At 40.0% G+C, this 18545-nt stretch overlaps 1 protein-coding gene across 14 annotated transcripts in view; it reads left to right on the top strand.

Annotated features, from left to right (window-relative positions):
* The window catches only part of SV2C (synaptic vesicle glycoprotein 2C), a 394932-nt gene that overhangs the window by 277035 nt on the left and 99352 nt on the right, over positions 1–18545 (top strand). For all 14 annotated transcript variants that reach the window (XM_072958521.1, XM_031674860.2, XM_072958523.1 and 11 more), the window contains one exon: positions 16571–16751. In XM_072958521.1, the coding sequence (XP_072814622.1) occupies positions 16571–16751 (181 nt within the window). The remainder of the gene's footprint in view (positions 1–16570; positions 16752–18545) is intronic.

Genomic DNA, 18545 nt, shown 5'->3' with positions numbered 1-18545 from the left:
CAGAGTCAGTAAGCCTGCCTAACTACCTCTCTCAGCCCTATCTGTTTGCTTTATATTGTCTATGGCTGCTTTCACGCTGTAACAGCCAAGTTGAGTAGTTGTCCTAACGAAGCACGTACAAAGTCTAAAATATTTACAGTCTGGCCCTTTAGAGAAAAAGTTGGCCCATCTTGCTCTAAAGTGCCCTGGTCATTTCACACTAGTACTTTGATGGTGTTACTTCCTTACTCAGGAACTAACCCATCAGTGGCTCTCCTTGTCTATGTAATGAATTAAATTTTTTTTGGTTTGTTACTTACGGATTTTCTCTAACTTCTCCAGCTTAATTGTTCACGCTCAAGCCAGCCACTCCATGTCACCGCTTACTCTGCTAACCTGCCAACCTTCTGGCGCATTCCCACTGCAGACCTCTCCCAGCTCTGCTGTGCACATCTGCACATCAGCACGTCATCCTGCCTGCCTCCTCAGTCATATCCTTCTTGTTTCCTTGAGGCTCAGCTCAAGCCCTGCTTCCTTCATGAAGTGTTTCCTGATGATCGGCTCTACTGATGTGGATTTGCATGTATCGCCTGTGCTGCCCTGTTACCCACAGTATAGTGATGGTTACCGATGTGAACTTCCTCACTTGTTGGCCGTGTCAGGCCTGCCTCCTCTTGTACTCCCTCTCTTAATTGATTTTGTTGTGATCTGTCCCAAGCCAGACTCCGCAGTGTCAAGTCCCACTCTTCCTTGCCTCACCCCTCAGTTTACAAGAACTGTGGACTCTGATGACGAAAAGTACGTCCAGCCTTGTCCATCTTCTGCAAACCTACTGCCCCAGCCTTAGATCAGGCTGCCTTCATTCTCACCCTGCTGCTTCTCAGTAATACTCCTTCCACTGGTCTTCTTTTCAGGGCTGGGATCAGGGTGAGGAGAGTGAGGTGCCTGGCGCACGAACTTAAGGAAGCAGTCACCCTCAGGGTCATGCAGGTGCGGAGCTGGCGCTTGAGAGTGAGCACTTCCTTAAATTTTGTGCTCAGGGCACCTCAGAACTTGGTTGCCTCACCACGGTTGGGACCCTTCTACCTTCCTCTCCCTGCTCCATCTCCCCACCCTGCAAGTTTATCCTTCACAGAACTGCAGAAATGATCTTTTCAGGCATGGATGATGTCCAGTCGGGTTTTTAGTTTCCCAAAGGATAAAGGCCAGCTGCCATCTCATCTACCAGCCTCATCCCTCGCCACTCTCTCCCCTGCACATGAACTCTGCATCCCACCCGTTCTGAACCATCTAGAGTCCCCTTGGTGTGCTGTGCTCTGACAGCCCCACAAACCTTTGAACTTAAGCCTCTTTCCTTCCCTGGAACTTTCCCTTCTTACTTGGAGAATTCTTATTCACCATTCAAAACTCGGCATGATCCACGAGTACATTCTATGGGAAGCTTTTCTGATTCCCTGGAACTAACAAAGTCGCTTCTCTCTTTTCCTCTTAAGCATAACACACTCACCTTAATTATATAATGTGTTTCATTTAGTGGTACTTCGTTTTTTGCATGTTTTTAATCTCCCAGGAAACTAAAGGTTCCAAGCCCAGGTTTTATATTAGTATAGTTTGGGAAGCCCTTTAAAAGTACCATTGCCTAAGTCCTGCTGCAGAACCAGAATCTCTGGCTGTGGCCTGGGCACCAGTGTTCTTTTCCTTAATGCTCCTGGAGAGTCTGATGCGCAGCTGTTGTCTGAAACCACTGCCCTAGGCTGGGCGCTGTCAAGAGTGAGAGCCTGGCTTATTTCCTGTTGTGGAGCTCCCCTGACTGCTCCACGCTCTCCCCCCTCCCCTTTCCTTGTACCATGCAAGATGCCTGGCTCACCGCAGGAGCTCAGCTAAGAGGTGTGGAGTTAACGATTACCAGCCTTGTTGGTTGGCTCAGGGATGGGGTATTGAAGAAAGGGCTCGATCCAGTTACCACCTCTCTGCCCCAGCACTGGCCTAGGAGTGGGGGAAGCTTGTGGAGACAGGGATCCCACTGGTGTGGAATTGATGTGTGGTATCTGTGATGCACCACAAAGTGACTCACTGTTGTTAGAACAGGCAGATAGCTAGAGATGAGCAAGAGAAAGGAGGACGCAGGCCAAATGGCAGGAATTGGGTGAAAAAAAAAAAAGGAGGGGCATGGGCCAAATGCAGGAAACCATACCTCATGTAAACAACAGGGGTCCTTGAGCAGACAGAGAAAAGCAGGAACCTCTGGATTGGGGCGACAGGTGTCCTAGAGGCAAAGAAAGGTGGGGAAAGGCAGGAATCTCCAGTGTCCATATCGAATCTTTTGCTCATTATGCCCTCATTACAATAAAATTAGCCTTGCAGATTAGAAGTACCCATCATGCACTGATGCCATACACTTTGGACCCAAACTAAATAAGGACAAAAATTCCTCCTTCACTTGGGAAGGTGGAGAGAGGGCAGAGATCAGGGAATATGACCCCAGACCCTTCCCTCCCCAAATAATATTCTGCCCATTCATTTTTACACCCTGTGTAATCAGCTTGCCAAAGAAACTCAGCACAGCTGCTCACCCGAGCTTGCCCGCTCTCCCCTTGAGAGTGTATTATCTGTCCCTTAATAAATCCTCAGTTTACTTTCTTAACCTCCATGTCTCCTCTCTGAATTCTTTCTGCAACAAGAACCTAATTGCCAGCAACACTCTAATGCTCTTGATTCTTAGGACTTGTTTCTTTATTGTTTTAAACACCAAATGGGCTGTAATTGCCCTTTTAGGGGGACCTGTAGAGCCATACATGCAAACATACTTTTTCATGCAAAAATATTTAAATATGTCTCTCCTATCCAGTGGGCATGCTGTATACTGGCCATTTGAGGAAAGATGTTAGAGAATAGATTGGGCTTTCTTATCAAGACTCTCCTTCTGCATTTGGCTCCCTGAAGGCAGTGGAAGAAGTGCCTTTGGGCCACCACAGGCTATTTAGTGCCCAGGTGGACTGAAGTAACAAGTGTTAATGATGCCTGATGTGGCTTTGCCTCCCTCTCCCTAAACAAGCAGCTACATCGGTCTCTGCCTGGACCAATGGACTTAAACGTCAAACTTTCCAGATGTAAAGCCAGAGATGTGCTGTAGACTGCCTGACATTTACAGTGCTTTCTGGCAAAGGTGAACAGACTTTTGTTGCAAATGTTCTCCATTGCAAAGTAGAAAGGGTTTTTTATTTTTTTCATTTGTGAAATATGCCTTTGATATTATTACTTTCTTTACTTTTATTTGATTTTCCTGAAGTCTACAGGTGCATTTTTACACACGAGGACCCTTACCTGTGGCCACTAAAAATAGCAGTAATTGGAAAAAGTGAAGCATTGGTTTTAGGAGAAACCTATTGATTATTTAAATAGTTTCAAGTTGCAAAAGAATAAGTCTTTGAGATGTAAATAATTAGATTTATCTTCCAGAGCTGTTTCAGGTGGCTTCTTTTCAGAGCTTGAGCTGAGGGAGGCCAAAAGCTGTAATTTCACTTTGCACACCACTCCAGGGCCCCTCCTTTTTTCCTGTTGTCTCTTTTCTGTCACCATTCTGTTCTCCCCTTTTCCCTTACACCAATAGTTATATTAGTTGTTGCTGTTTATTGAACAGCCTGTTTCACACAGTGCTTAGTCTTTAACCCATTTAATCCCTCAAAAACCCTGTGGGGTGGGTGCCATTATTAACCCCATTAGACAGAGGAGAAAATTGAGGTGCAAAGAAATAATATAATTTACCCAGAATCAAACAGTAAGTCAATGGGAGAGCAAAAATTCAGATTTAGTCCATATGTTTCAAGAGCCTGGGCTCTTAACGACTTGCTGCCTGACACAAAGCTCAGTGTGGTAAAGAGTAATGAATGAAGATGAAAGATACTGCATTTGGTTAAAAACCAGCAAAAGACCAGTTCTGCTTTCCCCATCTCAACTCCCATTGCTTTAATAATGAGTCCACTTCTTAGCACTTTCAACGGAAGAATCCAACAGAATAAGTACTGAACTTGAGATTTTATGTTATTATTTCTGATTCAAGCACAGAATTTAAAAACCAGTAATAATGAGAAATAACAAATTGTAGATAAAGAGGATGCTGCAGCCTTCTTTGAACTGAGTGGGTGCAAGGGCAGCAGGGGAGGCACAGGGATCCCTGGAATCAGCCTGTTACAGACTGCAGTGGGGTGTGGCTGAGGGGTGGCTTCACTCACTGCCCATCATTTTGGGGTCCAGGAGCAGTAAGCACTCCTGGGCAGCGGCTGTGAGAGCTTCCACATCAGTGAGTAGGTGGGGAGGACCCATAAGGGGCCAGGAAGGAAGACAGGTTCCTCCCTCCCCGAGACAGACAGAAGAGAAAGGCTGGTCTAGCTTTGCGGAGCTGACCGTCACCCACCATTTGACAGGAGGAAGCTGAAAGGACAGCCTGACGGCGTACAGCTAGTCAGAGGGAGACCGGAACTAGTCCTGGATGTCTTGGCCCTCTTTCCAGGGAATTTTCCAGTACACAGTGAAAAGAAAGGAATCTTTGAGGAAGTAGGGGAAAGGAAGGTTGTGAGCCCTGGAACTGACCTTCAGGGATGCTGTTTTTGTGTTGCCTTCAGTGATAAGATAAACCACTTAGTGGGTAATTGTGACTCTTCAAATGGCTCGGCAAACCTGGTTTCTTTAAAAGCAAAGCATGTATTCAGGGGTCCTCTGAGGCAAGGTAGAAACCCCATTATCTAATTAAATCCGGACTGGTAATTGATCAGTTTATGGAAAAGTTGGTTAAAGCAGGAAATTATGCAGCAACATACATGAAAGGACTTCAGCGCTGTGTTTTAACACAGGGTTTTGCATCCCTTTGGCCGTCTTCCCGTGCAGAAACAAAGACACCCTTTGAGTGGGGAGCTTTGAAATGAAGCACCCCGTCATCTTTCTTGCATCTCCATCATGTGGCTTTGATTTTTCGGTTTTAACTTCTTTAATATGCCACAACTGAAGCACAGAATCTTTCATTTTTATGATTTTTCTCGGTCTTTTAGAGTTGGATTGCTCACATTTATTTAATACAATTTTATTTCATATAACTTAATAAATTTTAATAGTTATTTAATAAATATTTATTTAATACAAGGATATTTATTTCATATATTTATCTAATAAATGTATTAAAGAGATATTTACTTTTGCAACTCAACCTTCCCCAAGTCTTTTTTAAGTTGGTTTTCCTAGGAGTGGCTCCCGTTCCTCTCACACTCATGTCTCGTGATTTCTGTGACTCCTGTTTAATTAGATATGTAACTAATAACAGCAGAACTCACAAAGCAGGCTGGGTATAAACACAGCCTAAAGCACGGCTGGTGGAAGTAGAAGGAAGATAGGGAATAATTCTTAGTGTGTTTGTAGGTAGGTTGGTTAATCCATCAAGTGGGTTAGGTAAGAATGGGCTAAGTGGGCTTCTACTACAGGTATAACACAAGTTTGTGGGAGAAAACCCTACCTGTGGGGAAATAAATGCATCCGCCTCTTGCGTGATATCTAAAAAATAATGAGCATAATTGAGGGAATAAAGCATTTTTTTCTTATCCTGTGAATACAATAGATCATATTATATTATTTTTGTCAACAACCACTTCCAGAACTGTCATTCTTACTCTTACTGATTTATTTTTGTTTTACTTTGACTTAAAATTTTGTTTTAACCTAAGAAAAATCCTCGTCTAAAAGGTGAGTGAGTATGAGCATTGCCTCGTAGAGATTATTTATCACTGGATTCAGAACACTACCAGAGAATGCTTTTCATTGAAAATCAGTCTGTAGATAAATGGTGTAATGAATTATAGGGTAATACATCAGCCATGGATAACGGAAGTGCTTAAAACAATTTTTAGAAAACTATTGGCTAAAATTATTATGAGAAAAACACTGTTCCATTTCTTCAAATGGTTCTGTTTAGTTTAAATGTGGTTTAAAGTGGTGCTGGGGGTAAAATTTGTGCCCCCTTAGGGACTGTCAGAAAGAATCAAAAACAGCACAGCAGAGAGACTGAAATGGAAATGTGATATTTGTCAGGGGAAATGAGGGTATGATTAAATAAAGTAGAATCAGTCCCCATGTTAGAAAAGACCTTTAATGGGGAGGTCATGCTTGGGGCCTCTTTCTGTCTTCTGACAGACCTGAACCGAGAGCTGGCTGGCCACGAATGGCCAGAGCCTGAGCTCTGGTGGGAGGGGCGAGTGAGCCTCAGGTCACATTTATTTCTCAGGCCAGGTTCAACCTCCTGGAAGCCCAACTGAATTAAGGTCATCGTTCGACTCATGAAAGGATCTGAGAATCACAGCCTGGCCTCTCTCCACTTTGGCGGTCTTCCTCTACTAGTCCTAAGGAAGGCAGATCCTTGGAGGCACAGAGTTTCTCCTTGCCCTTTGGAGATCTCCAGCTCATGCAGGGAGACCTTGCTTATTCTGATCTTTGGAGTTTAAATATTCTGTAGCCTGCATCTCCTCCCCTCAAATATATTAGACAAATACAAACTAAAGTTTAAAAAAAAGTAGATCAGTCGTAGAACATGTGCTTAGCGTGCACGAGGTCCTGGGGTCAATCCCCAGTACCTCCATTAAAAAAATAGATAGACAGACAGACAGACAGACAGACAGACCAACCGACCGACCTAATTACCTCCCCCCCAAAAATTGACACAACATAGTAAATCAACTATACTTTAATAAAAAAAAAGAAACATTCATTTTTTAAAAATGTATTAGAGAAGTTATTGTTGCTTTGTGTTTTTTAAATTAAAAAAAAATTTTTGAGGAGGGTAATTAGGTTTACTTATTAGTTTAAAAAAATCTTTTTTAGTGGAGATACTGGGAATTGAACCCAGGGCCTCGTGCATGCTAAGTACACACTCAAACAGTGAGCTATACCCTCCCCTGACGTTATGTGTATTAATGGAAAGCACACCGGCCTAAGAAGTGTTTTCAAATTCTAAAGTGCACACAGATCCTGTGGGAACCCTGTTCAAACACAGACTCTTGTTCTGTAGGTCTGGAGTGGAGCCTTAAAGTCTGCATTTCTAGCCAGTTCCCCCCAGGGTGCCAGTGCTGTTGGTCCAAGGGTCACACTCTGAGGAACAAGGGTCTGGAACACCTGGTTTCAAGTACTGGCTTCTCTCAGCCTCAGTTTTCCCACTTGTAGACTGAGGGACTTTGAACGGAAATACTTTTAACTTCTGACCGTCAGCAGCATCTTGAGGAATGGAGAGCAGAGATGGCTGGTCCACGTCAAGAGTTCATTCCTGCCCTGAGTTTTCAAGGACTGCCTGTCAGGACGTCATGAGGACAAATGGAAACATGCAAACAAACAAGGGAGGGGTCCAGGGTGTTTCCACTTTTATTTGCATCATGCCTGTGCTGACAGTCAGAAGTTTAATTAGATCACATGATCAAAAATATGTCTTCTAACTGTGCTGTTCGTCTCAAATAAGCTATTGGGTAGGCTTAATTCTGGGCATAGCATGCCCAATGGAACAGTCTGATTATCAATAGTAATCCAATGTAGGCACAGATTATTACCTTTGGATCTGAAACATATTTTTAGCCAGAATAGAAGTGAGATACAGCTTGAATCTGTATATATATTTTTCTAAACCTGTCAGTTATGGAGGAATTTCATGCTATCTTGAAATTTTTCTTATCCTTCAGAATCGTCTCAGGTGTTCCCGTCTCAGCAAAACCTCTTTGGAGGCTACAGTCAGAATTAGTAGCCACCTCCCGCCCCTCTGCTCCCAGCTACGCCTCCATCAGTGTGCACTCCTCATGACTGGGCTCATTCAGTTATGTGCCTGTGTCTCCCTCACTGAATTATGGGCTTCTTAAGCTATCTTGATGGAATAGAAAGGGAGTTCAGGGATCCTGAGCCCAGGTACCTGAGTGCACACTTTAGCACTGTTCAGTCCTGGTCATATGCCCCTAGGAGGCCATGCCAGGTTATGGCCTGGATGCCCCTCTCTGTGGTGGCCCTGATCAGTGGGGTTGTTGGGAGGGTTGTGTGAAATAATGGGTGTGACAGATACAGGAAACAAGCTAGTGGTTACCAGTGGGGAGACGGGGGAGGGGCAACATGGCGGGCTATGGGAGGTACAAACTTCTGGGTGTAAGACAGGCTCAAGGATGTATCGTACAGCATGGGGAATATAGCCAGTATTTTGTAATAACTGTAAATGGAAATAACCTTTAAATATTACATAAAAATTTTTTAAAAATTAAAAACTAGTGGCTGTGAAAGTGTCTCCCTTCTCTCCTGGCTTAGAGTGAGGGTTGGGAGAACGTTTGCTAAGTTTCCCCTCCTCTAAGGTCAGGGATCATGACTTATAAATCCTTATATTTCTAGCACTTCAGAAAAAGTCAGGCATGGTGGGTGCTCAAAAAATTCTTTAAAATTGAATTTAATAGCCTCTCTTTTAAGAAGATGGGGGTGTATTTACATTAGGCATAGAAATAATGGAGATGGAGAAATAACCATTTGATTTTCCTGTATTAGCTGATAATGAATGTTTTTCTGAAATATATGAAGTATATTTTGAAGAAGTTTTGAAATTCTGACAGATTTATTTCTGGTTTGCTTAATTTAGAAATCCTAAACACAAGCCGAGAAAAGATAAACACTGCACAGGGGGAAAACATGTATTTCATAGGCAATTCCCATAGGGTATCCATTTTTTATATATTTATACGTATAAACGTTCTGTAAGATTTAGAAAAGGAACTGATAATAGTTACCTTTGGGAAGAGGATCAAAGGTAGGGGAGAAGACGACTTTTCATTTTATACATTTCTATGTGGTTTTACTTATTGGCTATGTAAGCCTATCTGGGTTTATATATACATATATGGGTATCTAGGGGCCTTGAAGGATGGACCATTTTTATTCTAATTTTACTCTTATATATTAAGGCCCCTAATAAGGATTATTTTTAAGTTTTATTTTCAAGTGGTATAAGTACAAGATACTAATATTAAATGAAGGTGTTCTGCCCCTTGTCAAGTCACTAAGCTGTCTCAGTCACAAGAGTCGAGAGCAAGCTCAGGTCTCTCAGACTTGACTACTTCTGAGGTTTGAGAAATTTCCAGGGTAAGGTTGTGTCCTCATGCTACTGTTGGGTGGGAGAAATCTAGCATCCAGTTATGAACCCTTAGAGTACTGGAAGCATCACTTCATAAAGCTCTGATATGGCTTAGCAAAGAGGTGGCTGCAGGTGACTGCCCTGAAGGGGACAACGGAATATGGAGACCCACTCTATAGGGGCATCATCCCTCTTGTGCCAGGAAAGCAAGGGAGTTACAACTTCTTTGGAACATTGTACAAGAGCCTTCTCTCTCTCCTTTTTTTTTTTTTTTTTTTTTTTTTTTAGTTTTTTAAGAGTTTAACTGATAATAAATTTTAAATTTTATCAACTATTTTGTATTCATTGGGATAATCAAATAAATTTTCAATTTTAATAGTTTTATTATTTAATTTTTATTAATAAAAATATAAATTATGTATTTTATTTTAAACATAAAGCAAATATTATGTTTGAACAAATTCTTTTTTAATTTTCTTGTGATAAAAGCATTTAACATAAGATCTATAATCTTAGCAAAATTTAAGTATCCAGATATAGTATTGTTAACTACAGGCAGTATACCATACACTGGATCTCTAGGACATATTCATCCTGTGTAGAAACTTTGTGCCTGTTGACTAAAACCTCCTGTTTCTCCCTCCCTTCATCCTCTGTTAACCACTATTCTACTCTCTGCTTCTGTAAGTTTGTCTCTTTTAGATATCTTATATATAAGAGCTTCTCTTTCTAACAAGTGATTAAGTCTTCATCTTTGCTCTGGCACCACCCAGCTGTTTTCAGCATTGACTCCCTTACTCCCCAACCAGGGGTTAGGGACGTGCGCATTTGGAATGTCTGAGACAGGTTGTACATCCCTTGTCACATGCTTTGGTAAGACAAAGCACCATTTCCCCCTAGCTTCCCATCTAATTTTCCACTAAGCAGAGTTAACTCTAATTCTATGAGGGTGGTGCTCAGGGAGAAGGCACCTCAGAGACATTTGAGGTACCGCTTTCAATTTTAGTGGTACCCATCACACGGGAGCCTGGACAAACGGGGATGTTATCACAGGAGGGCAGTCAGGGTTGTTAAAGGAATCATGATATTGTGCAAAGAACTGCTGACAGATGGGGATGTAGTCCCCCCTACCCCTTTTCTGTGGTCAAATCATTAACTTCCCTGTACCTCAGGTTCCCCACCAATGAACCACACTTCCATAGTATCAACCTCAAAGGGTGGTTTTGGGGATTAAATAAGTTAACTCATGCAAACATTTAGAACTGGTGAGGGTTCTGCAATTGCTAGTGACCATTTTTTTGTTGTTGTTGTTCCTGGGGCTGGAACTACAAGAAAGATTCCCAGGTCGTTAGACTGCAGCAGCCACGGGCCACTCCTGGTGTATGGGAGCTCACTTTCTGATTTGTAGGCATTTTTAAAGACAGACATTATTAAAAAGAAGCATAATTACTACCATTCTTCTGAGAGGTGAGTGGCAAACTTGAGCCTCTTAGGCCGTAAATAAGAGAGATGCTGCATATGCATTTTCCTGGGTGAATCTGTCTGCTTTTGGGGTTCTTTTGCCTTGTGCGGATATATTCTTTCTTCTTGATATGCATTGGGCCTTATGATATGAATAATCTCTTTATTGAGAAGGATGATGTCAGCCCAGTAGTACAGAGAAAAATATGCCACCACAACCCAGGAAAAGGGTGACCACCCACCTCTTTGCAGTACCTGGTCTAAATAAAAACAGCTTCTGTTTTGTTTTATTGTGTAATTGCTCCAACATTCCTGATTCACTGTAGCTGTCTGTACTCAGCTATCTGCAAAGCAACAGCTGCATATCACTGAGGTGGGGTCACCAAACTCCTCAAAATGGTCTCATATTGATTCATTAACTGTGTGTTAAGCAAATGAATTTGGGGTGAATGTTTAAATAGGCTATTTCTCAAAAATCTAAAGCAATATTTTTTTAGCTTATAATTGAGATGCTGCTGAGTATCTTGAACATGCCTTTGAGAAGGAATGGGTCAAATGGTGCTCTGGTGACACAAAGGAAAAAGCAGAAATGGATTTAAGATGTAGTTGGCAACTTTTTTAAAGCCAAACATTTATTTATTAGTTATGCCATTTCCCCCTAAACATTGCACAACCTTTTAGATAACCCCCTGTAGGTAACATTTGCCATACCTAATATTACTGCATCCTGTAAAAGATTCTGGACAGACCATATGGGGGCTTGGTTTTTCAGAAGAAGCAAGTGAATTAGGAAATTCAAATGTGAACTTAGTGATGCTGAGAGGGACATTTATCTAACTCTTGATTTTCCATGTGTTTTCCTTATGAAAGCAAAGCCAACTATGATGCATTTAACAGTTCCCAAATTGTTTCAAGCCCCCATCAGGGCTGTGACAACCACAGAGCAAAGAGGAGGCCTTGCTTAATATCCAGTGTAGTCTCTGGTCACTGCAACACCACTATTAGGGGGGTAGTGGTCAGCACAGACTGAGGAAAGATGTGGCAGGTATCCATACTAAAAACAGCCTTTGCAACAAAAATATTAGACTCATGCCAGCTACACAGGGATGCTCCCATGTAAAAACAGCCCTTCAAGACCACAGTAGATAACTGTTTCTTCTAGAGTCAGAGATATATAAGTTAAATGAATACACAGAGGAACCATTCCCAATTAAAAGATCAAGAGAATTCTGCTGAAAGAACAAGCAATGAAAGAGACCTCTCCAATCCAATAAACCTGAGTTCAAAAGAGAGGTAATAGAAATACTGATGGAATTAAGAAAGGCTATCAATAGAGATGAAGATTACTGTAAAAAAAACTACAAACTATAAAGAGTAACCAAATAAAATTAGAAAACCCATTTGCTGAGATGAAAGCTGAACTAAAGGCAATAAATAACAAATGCAGAAGAAATAACAGATGATCTGGAAGATAGAATTATGGGACTCACCCAATCAGAACAGCAGACAGAAAGACAAGTTAAAAAAAAGAAAGCAGTATACAAGACTTATAGGATAACATAAAGCATGCCCAGCTATGCATAATGGGGATCCCAGAAGGAGAAGAAAAGAGGGACTAAAAAATATATTTGAAGAAATTATGGCTGAAAACTTCCCAAATCTAAAGAAGGAAACAGATATCCAGGTACAGGAAGCACAGAGGGTCCCAAACAAGATGAACCCAAACAAACTTACACTAAGACATCTTATAATTAACATGGCAAGAGTTAAAGCAGCAAGAGAAAAATGAAGTGTTAATTACAAGGGAACCCCCATAAGGCTATTAGCTGACTTCTCTACAGAAACAATTCAGGCCAGCAGGGACTGGCAAGATATATTCAAAGTCCTAAAAGCAAAAAAACCCTGCAACTTAAAGGATACTCTATTCAGCAACATTATTATTTAGAATAACAGGAGGTAAAAAATTTATCAGACAAGCAAAAACTAAAAGAATACAGCAATATTAAATTTATCCTAAAAGAAATACTGAAAAGTCTTTTCTAAATAGAAAAGAAGCAATAATTTATAGGAAAGAGAAAATCACAGTTGGAAAGCAAATCACTTAAATAAGCTAGTATACAGATGTAAAATTTTTTTTTAATTTTAAAAAGTTTTTGTAAAAGCGATGATAACTACAATGAACAGCAAACAAAAGTCAGCAGAAAGTAGGAAATAATAAAAATCAGAGATAAAATAAATAAAATAGAGATATAAAAAATAGAAAAAAATCAATAAAACCAAAAGCTGTTTCTTTGAAAGGGTAAACAAAATTGACAGACCTCTGGCAAGGTTCACCAAGAAGAAAAGAGAAAGGACCCCCCCCCCCAAAAAAAACAAAATTAGGAATGAAAGAGGAGAAATAACAACTGATATGCAGAAATGCTAAGAACCTTAAGAGGATACTATGAACAATTATATGCCAACAAATTGGACAGCCTAGAAGAAATGGACAGGTTTCTAGAAACATGCAGTCCACCAAAACTGAATCGAGAAGAAATAGATAATAGAGGTGAAATAAAATCTGTAATAATAAAAAAAAACTCCCTGCAAACAAAAGTCCAGTAGCAGATGGCTTCACTGGGGAATTTTACTAAACATACAAAGAAAAACTCTTACTGACCCTCCTCAAGCTCTTTGAAAAGATTGAAGAGGAGAGAACACTCCCAAACTTATTCTATGAAGCCACCATCACTCTGATACCAAAACCAAAGACACTACCAGAAAAGAAAATTACAGGCCGATATCTTTGATGAATATAAATGCAAAAATATTCTCAACAAAATGTTAGCAAACCAAATTCAACAACACATAAAAAAGATCATACACCATGATGAAGTTGGATTCATCCCAGGGACACAAGGATGGTTCAACATATGAAAATCAATTAATATGATACATCACATCAACAAAAGAAAAGACAAAAACCACATGATCATCTCAATTGATGCAGGAAAAGTATTTGATAAAATTCAACATCCATTCATGATTAAAAACTCTTACCAAAGAGGGTACAGAGGGAACATAATCTCAACATAATAAAAGCTATTTATGACAAACCCACAGCCAGAATAATACTCAACAGTGAAAAGCTAAAAGCCTTCCTGCTAAAATCTGGAACAAGACAAGTATGCCCACTGTTACCTCTTCTGTTCAACATAGTACTGGAAGTCCTAGCCACAGCAGTGAGACAAGAAAAAGAAGTTAAAAGTATCCAAATTAGAAGGAAAGAGGTAAAATTGTCACTATATGCAGAGGACATGATTCTGTATATAGAAAACACTAAAAACTCCACACAAAAACTGCTAGAGCTGATTAACAAATTCAGCAAGATAGCAGGATACAAGATTAACATACAGAAATCTATTGCATTTCTTTGCACTAGCAATGAAATATCAGAAAGGAAAAGTAAAAAAACAATCCCTTTAAAAATTGTATCAAAAAATACTCAGAAATAAACCTGACCAAGAGGGTGAGAGACTTCTATGCTGACAACTATAAAACATTGACAAAGGAAATTGAAGATGATTCAAAGAAATGGAAAGATATCCTATGCTCTTGGATTGGAAGAATTAATATTGTTAAAATATCCATACTACCCAAAGCAATCTACAGATTTAATGCAATCCCTGTCTTAATTACCCAGGACATTTTTCACAGAACTAGAATGCATAATCCTAAAATTTATATGGAACCATATAAGACTCAGAATTGCCAAAGCAATCCTGATGAAAAAGAATAAAGCTGGAGGTTTAACCCTTCCAGACCTCAGATAATACTACAAAGATACAATAATCAAAACAGCATGGTATTGGCACAAAAACAGACACATGGATCAATGGAACAGATTAAAAAGCCCAGAAATAAACTAACACGTCTATGGTCAATTAAGCTTCAACAAAAGAGGCAAGAATATACAACGGAGAAAAGACAGCCTCTTCAGCAACTGGAGTTGGGAAAGCTGGCCAGCCACATGTAAATCAATGAATTTAGAGCACTCTCTCATACTGTACACAAAAATAAACTCAAAATGGCTTAAAGACTTAAGACAGGACACCATAAAACTCCTAGAAGAGAGCTTAGGCCGAACATTCTCTGACATGAATTGTAGCAATGCTTTCTTAGGTCAGTCTCTCCCAAGGCAATAGAAATACAAGCAAGAATAAACAAATGGGACCTAATGAAACTAATAAGCTTTTGCACAGGGAAGGAAATCATAAACAAAACATAAAGACAACCTCTACAGAGTTGGAGAAAATATTTGCAAATGATGCAACCGACAAGAGCTTCCAATGTATAAAATAGTTTCCAATGTATAAAAATAGCTCATACAACTCAATAACAAACAAACAAACAAATCAAGAAATGGACACAGGACCTAAACAGACATTTCTCCAAAGAAGACATACTGATGGCCAATAGGCACATGAAAAGATGCTCCATGTCGCTAATTATTAGAGAAATGCAAATCAAAACCACAATGAGGTATCACCTCACACCAGTCAGAATGGCCATCATCAAAAAGTCTATAAATAATAAATGCTGGAGAAGGTGTGGAGAAAAGAGAGCCCTCCTATACTATTAGTGGGAATGTAAACTGGTGCAGCCATATTGGAAAACAGTATGGAAGTTCCTTAAAAAACTAAAAATAGAATTACCATATGATCCAGCAATCCCACTCCTGTGCATGTATCTGTAGAAAACTCTTAACTCAAAAAGATATATACACCCTATTGTTCATAGCAGCATTATTTACAATAGCCAAGACATGGAAGAGACCTAAATGTCCATCAACAGATGAATAAAGAAAAAGTGTGTGTATACACACACACAATGGAATACTACTCAGCCATGAAAAAATAATAAAACAATGCTATTTGCAGCAGCATGGGTGGACCTAGAGATTATCATACTAAATGAAGTAAGTCAGAAAAAAAAAGACAAATATTACATAATATCACTTATATGTGGAATCTAAAGCATTGATATAAATAAACTTATTCATAAAACAGAAACAGACTCAGACATAGAAAACAAACATGGTTACTAGAGAAGGGAGTGGGGGAGGGATAAATTAGGAGTTTGGGGTTAGCAGATACACACTACTACAGATAAAATAAACAACAATGTCGTGTTTAGGGAACTATATTCAATATTTTATAATCAGCCATAATGGAAAAAAATATGAAAAAAAATATATATGTAAAACTGTATCACTTTCCTGCACACCAGAAACTAACACAACATTGTAAAGCAGCTATACTTCAATAAAAACAAAAGACCAAAAACCTAACACAAAAGACAATTCCCAGACTACTAACAGTGACTTCCGTTCTCCTTAGGCTCATTAAATTCCTGACTCCAAGAAAAAGCTTTCCTTTTGAGAGGATTTGAGACTATTTTAAGATGAACTCTTGTCATCTTACCTTCCCTAACTTCCTTTCCTTCCCAAGGAAGGGCCAGGGCTTTCAGGAAGGATCGGAGAGAAAGAACCCATGGAATCTTTTAGAGGTTCCCTAAGGGTCTGGCCTTGGCCCAGGTCATCTGCTACAGTGGAGATTTGAAGCAGTCTGGAGGATCCATTTTGACTCAGTCTCTCATCCTGGCCTTGTCATGGTACTAAGCTGGGCATTTGGACCAAAGGTGACACAGCCGTAAGTCAAACTGCAGAACTGTTCTGTATGGAGAGTCCTTATGCCTGCCCACTGGGCACCCATCCCCACAAGGCTGGTGAGCATGTGACTGTTTCGTCTTTTGCCCTTGCCATCGGCCATGGCACCCAAAGGTAGCCCACAGGGCTTGCTTTCCAAGCTGAAATCTGATTTGTGTGTCTGAAAGGGTCTATTTTTAAAGGCAGGTTTTCCTACGCGGAATTCTGGAATGCACGTTGTCCCTTGTTCATTTGCTGTTACATGTGATGTTTACTCCCAATCTCTGACGTGTTTCTTTGTTTTCTGTGTGTTGCAGGCAGCATAGTGTACCTCGGGATGATGGTGGGGGCGTTCTTCTGGGGAGGACTGGCGGACAAAGCGGGAAGGAAGCAGTCTCTTCTGATCTGCATGTCTATCAACGGATTCTTTGCCTTCCTTTCGTCATTTGTCCAAGGTTATGGCTTCTTTCTCTTCTGTCGCTTACTTTCTGGATTCGGGTAAGGTTTTCTCCTTCATATTTTATGCTAATGTATTTATTCTACATAAAAGCATAATGTACATGTTTTCTACTCTCGAGATCCTCATTACCAAGAAATTATCCCTTAATGCATTTCCTTAGGAGCCCTAATGCTGGTTAAAAATATAATTATCAACCTTTAAATCCCGAAGAGAAGGGAACACACATCTGTATTCTCGTGGCCGATTCTTTTAGTGTTTTATGTCTAGGAAATGAGTATTTTTTTTTAATTTAAAAATGTTTTATTACTAAAAAGTGCTAATCATCATCTGAGCCTTCAGAGAGTTGTCGTGATGACATCAGAGACCACTGATCACAGATCACCATGGTAACATAATAATAATGAAAAACTTTGAAACATTGGGAGAATTACCAAAATGTGACATAATGACTTGAAGTGAGCAAATGCTGTTGGAAAAACGGTGCTGACAGACTTGCCCAATGCAGGGTTGCCACAGACCTTCAATTTGTGAACAACGCAATACCTGCAAAGCACAGTAAAACAAGACACAATAAAATGAGGTATCGGAAATGGGGATTGTTCTTAACGGAATGCTGTTTCTTTGGCCGTGTGCAATCATAAATGTTGTTCCTTCTGAGAATTTAAGCAAGAAACAGCTCTGGTCCTACCTATTATGAACTAATTAAAGATTTGAACCACTCAAGCATGCTCTTAAATACACGATGAGAATATCTCAAATAAATGTTGTTTTATTGATCTATCTTAACAGCATGTTTAACTAGTTGGGAAGCCTGCTTCTTGAGACGCAGTACATTCTTTTTGGAAGTTTCTGACTTCTGCTGAATTAACAGGAGTTACCCTATTAACCAAGTGCAGTGGCGTAGTATAGCCAATAGTGTAATCGTCTTTAACGATCTTGAAACACTTACTCCTAGACAAAGTGAATCACACAGCTTAGGAAAATCCAACAGCTCAATTAGGAGAGTCCAAGAAAACAAATAGTGAAAATAGAAAATTTCAGATTCATGCTTGAGAACTTTGTTTTCATTAGAGACATTCTTTCTTAGCATAAGATGAATCTACAGGAATAATACAAAATAAAATAAAAATGAATGAAGAAAGGGCAAGAGACAGTGCTGGGTTATGAATTGGAGAAGCAGATCAGCTGTAGTGGTTGATGATCGTGGTACCCACACAGCAAAGCACAGTTTTGCCAAAAGAGAAGTTCAGAAAGCTACATCCCATCTCTCTTAATTACATGCAGCAGTACTTTAAAACCAGAGCTAAGATTAATAGGAATGTAAGGCTTCAGAGAGAAAGACTGTATAAGTGGGCTACTTCAAGAGTATGAAGATTTCTCCATGCAGACTAATGGGTCACCTTTGTAATTCATTCAAAACATTGAAAAAATTTTATATCACTTGCTACCACGAGATTTGTGCACATATTGAGGTTGTTGGATTATCCACAGATTTTTCTGATTTCTTTTTTTATCTTTTTATGGCCTCTCCTTCTGATGCCCACTGCATACGGTGGGCAATGCAAATATGTTACTAAGTTGCACAAATCTCACAAGCTTTCCTTTATTAAAGTGAAGACACTCCAGTAAACCGTTCCAGTAAACCAGGAGAGTTAGAAAGTTTGGGAAAGTGTGAAAATATTTTTTCCTTGGAAAAGAATGATCAGAACCAATAATTTGCTTTGTAACGATGGGGAAAGGGGACTTTTCTTCAGCGGAGGGGACCCTTGGTGCTCCGAGCTCTGTGTGAGACTAGCTGCATCCGCTGTCCTTGGGGAGGTAGTTTGGCTCAT

This window comes from Vicugna pacos, chromosome 3, assembly GCF_048564905.1.
Source record: "Vicugna pacos chromosome 3, VicPac4, whole genome shotgun sequence".
Taxonomy (NCBI): domain Eukaryota; kingdom Metazoa; phylum Chordata; class Mammalia; order Artiodactyla; family Camelidae; genus Vicugna; species Vicugna pacos.
The sequence above is the reverse complement of the archived record's forward strand: the minus strand, read 5'-3'. Positions and strand labels throughout refer to the sequence as shown.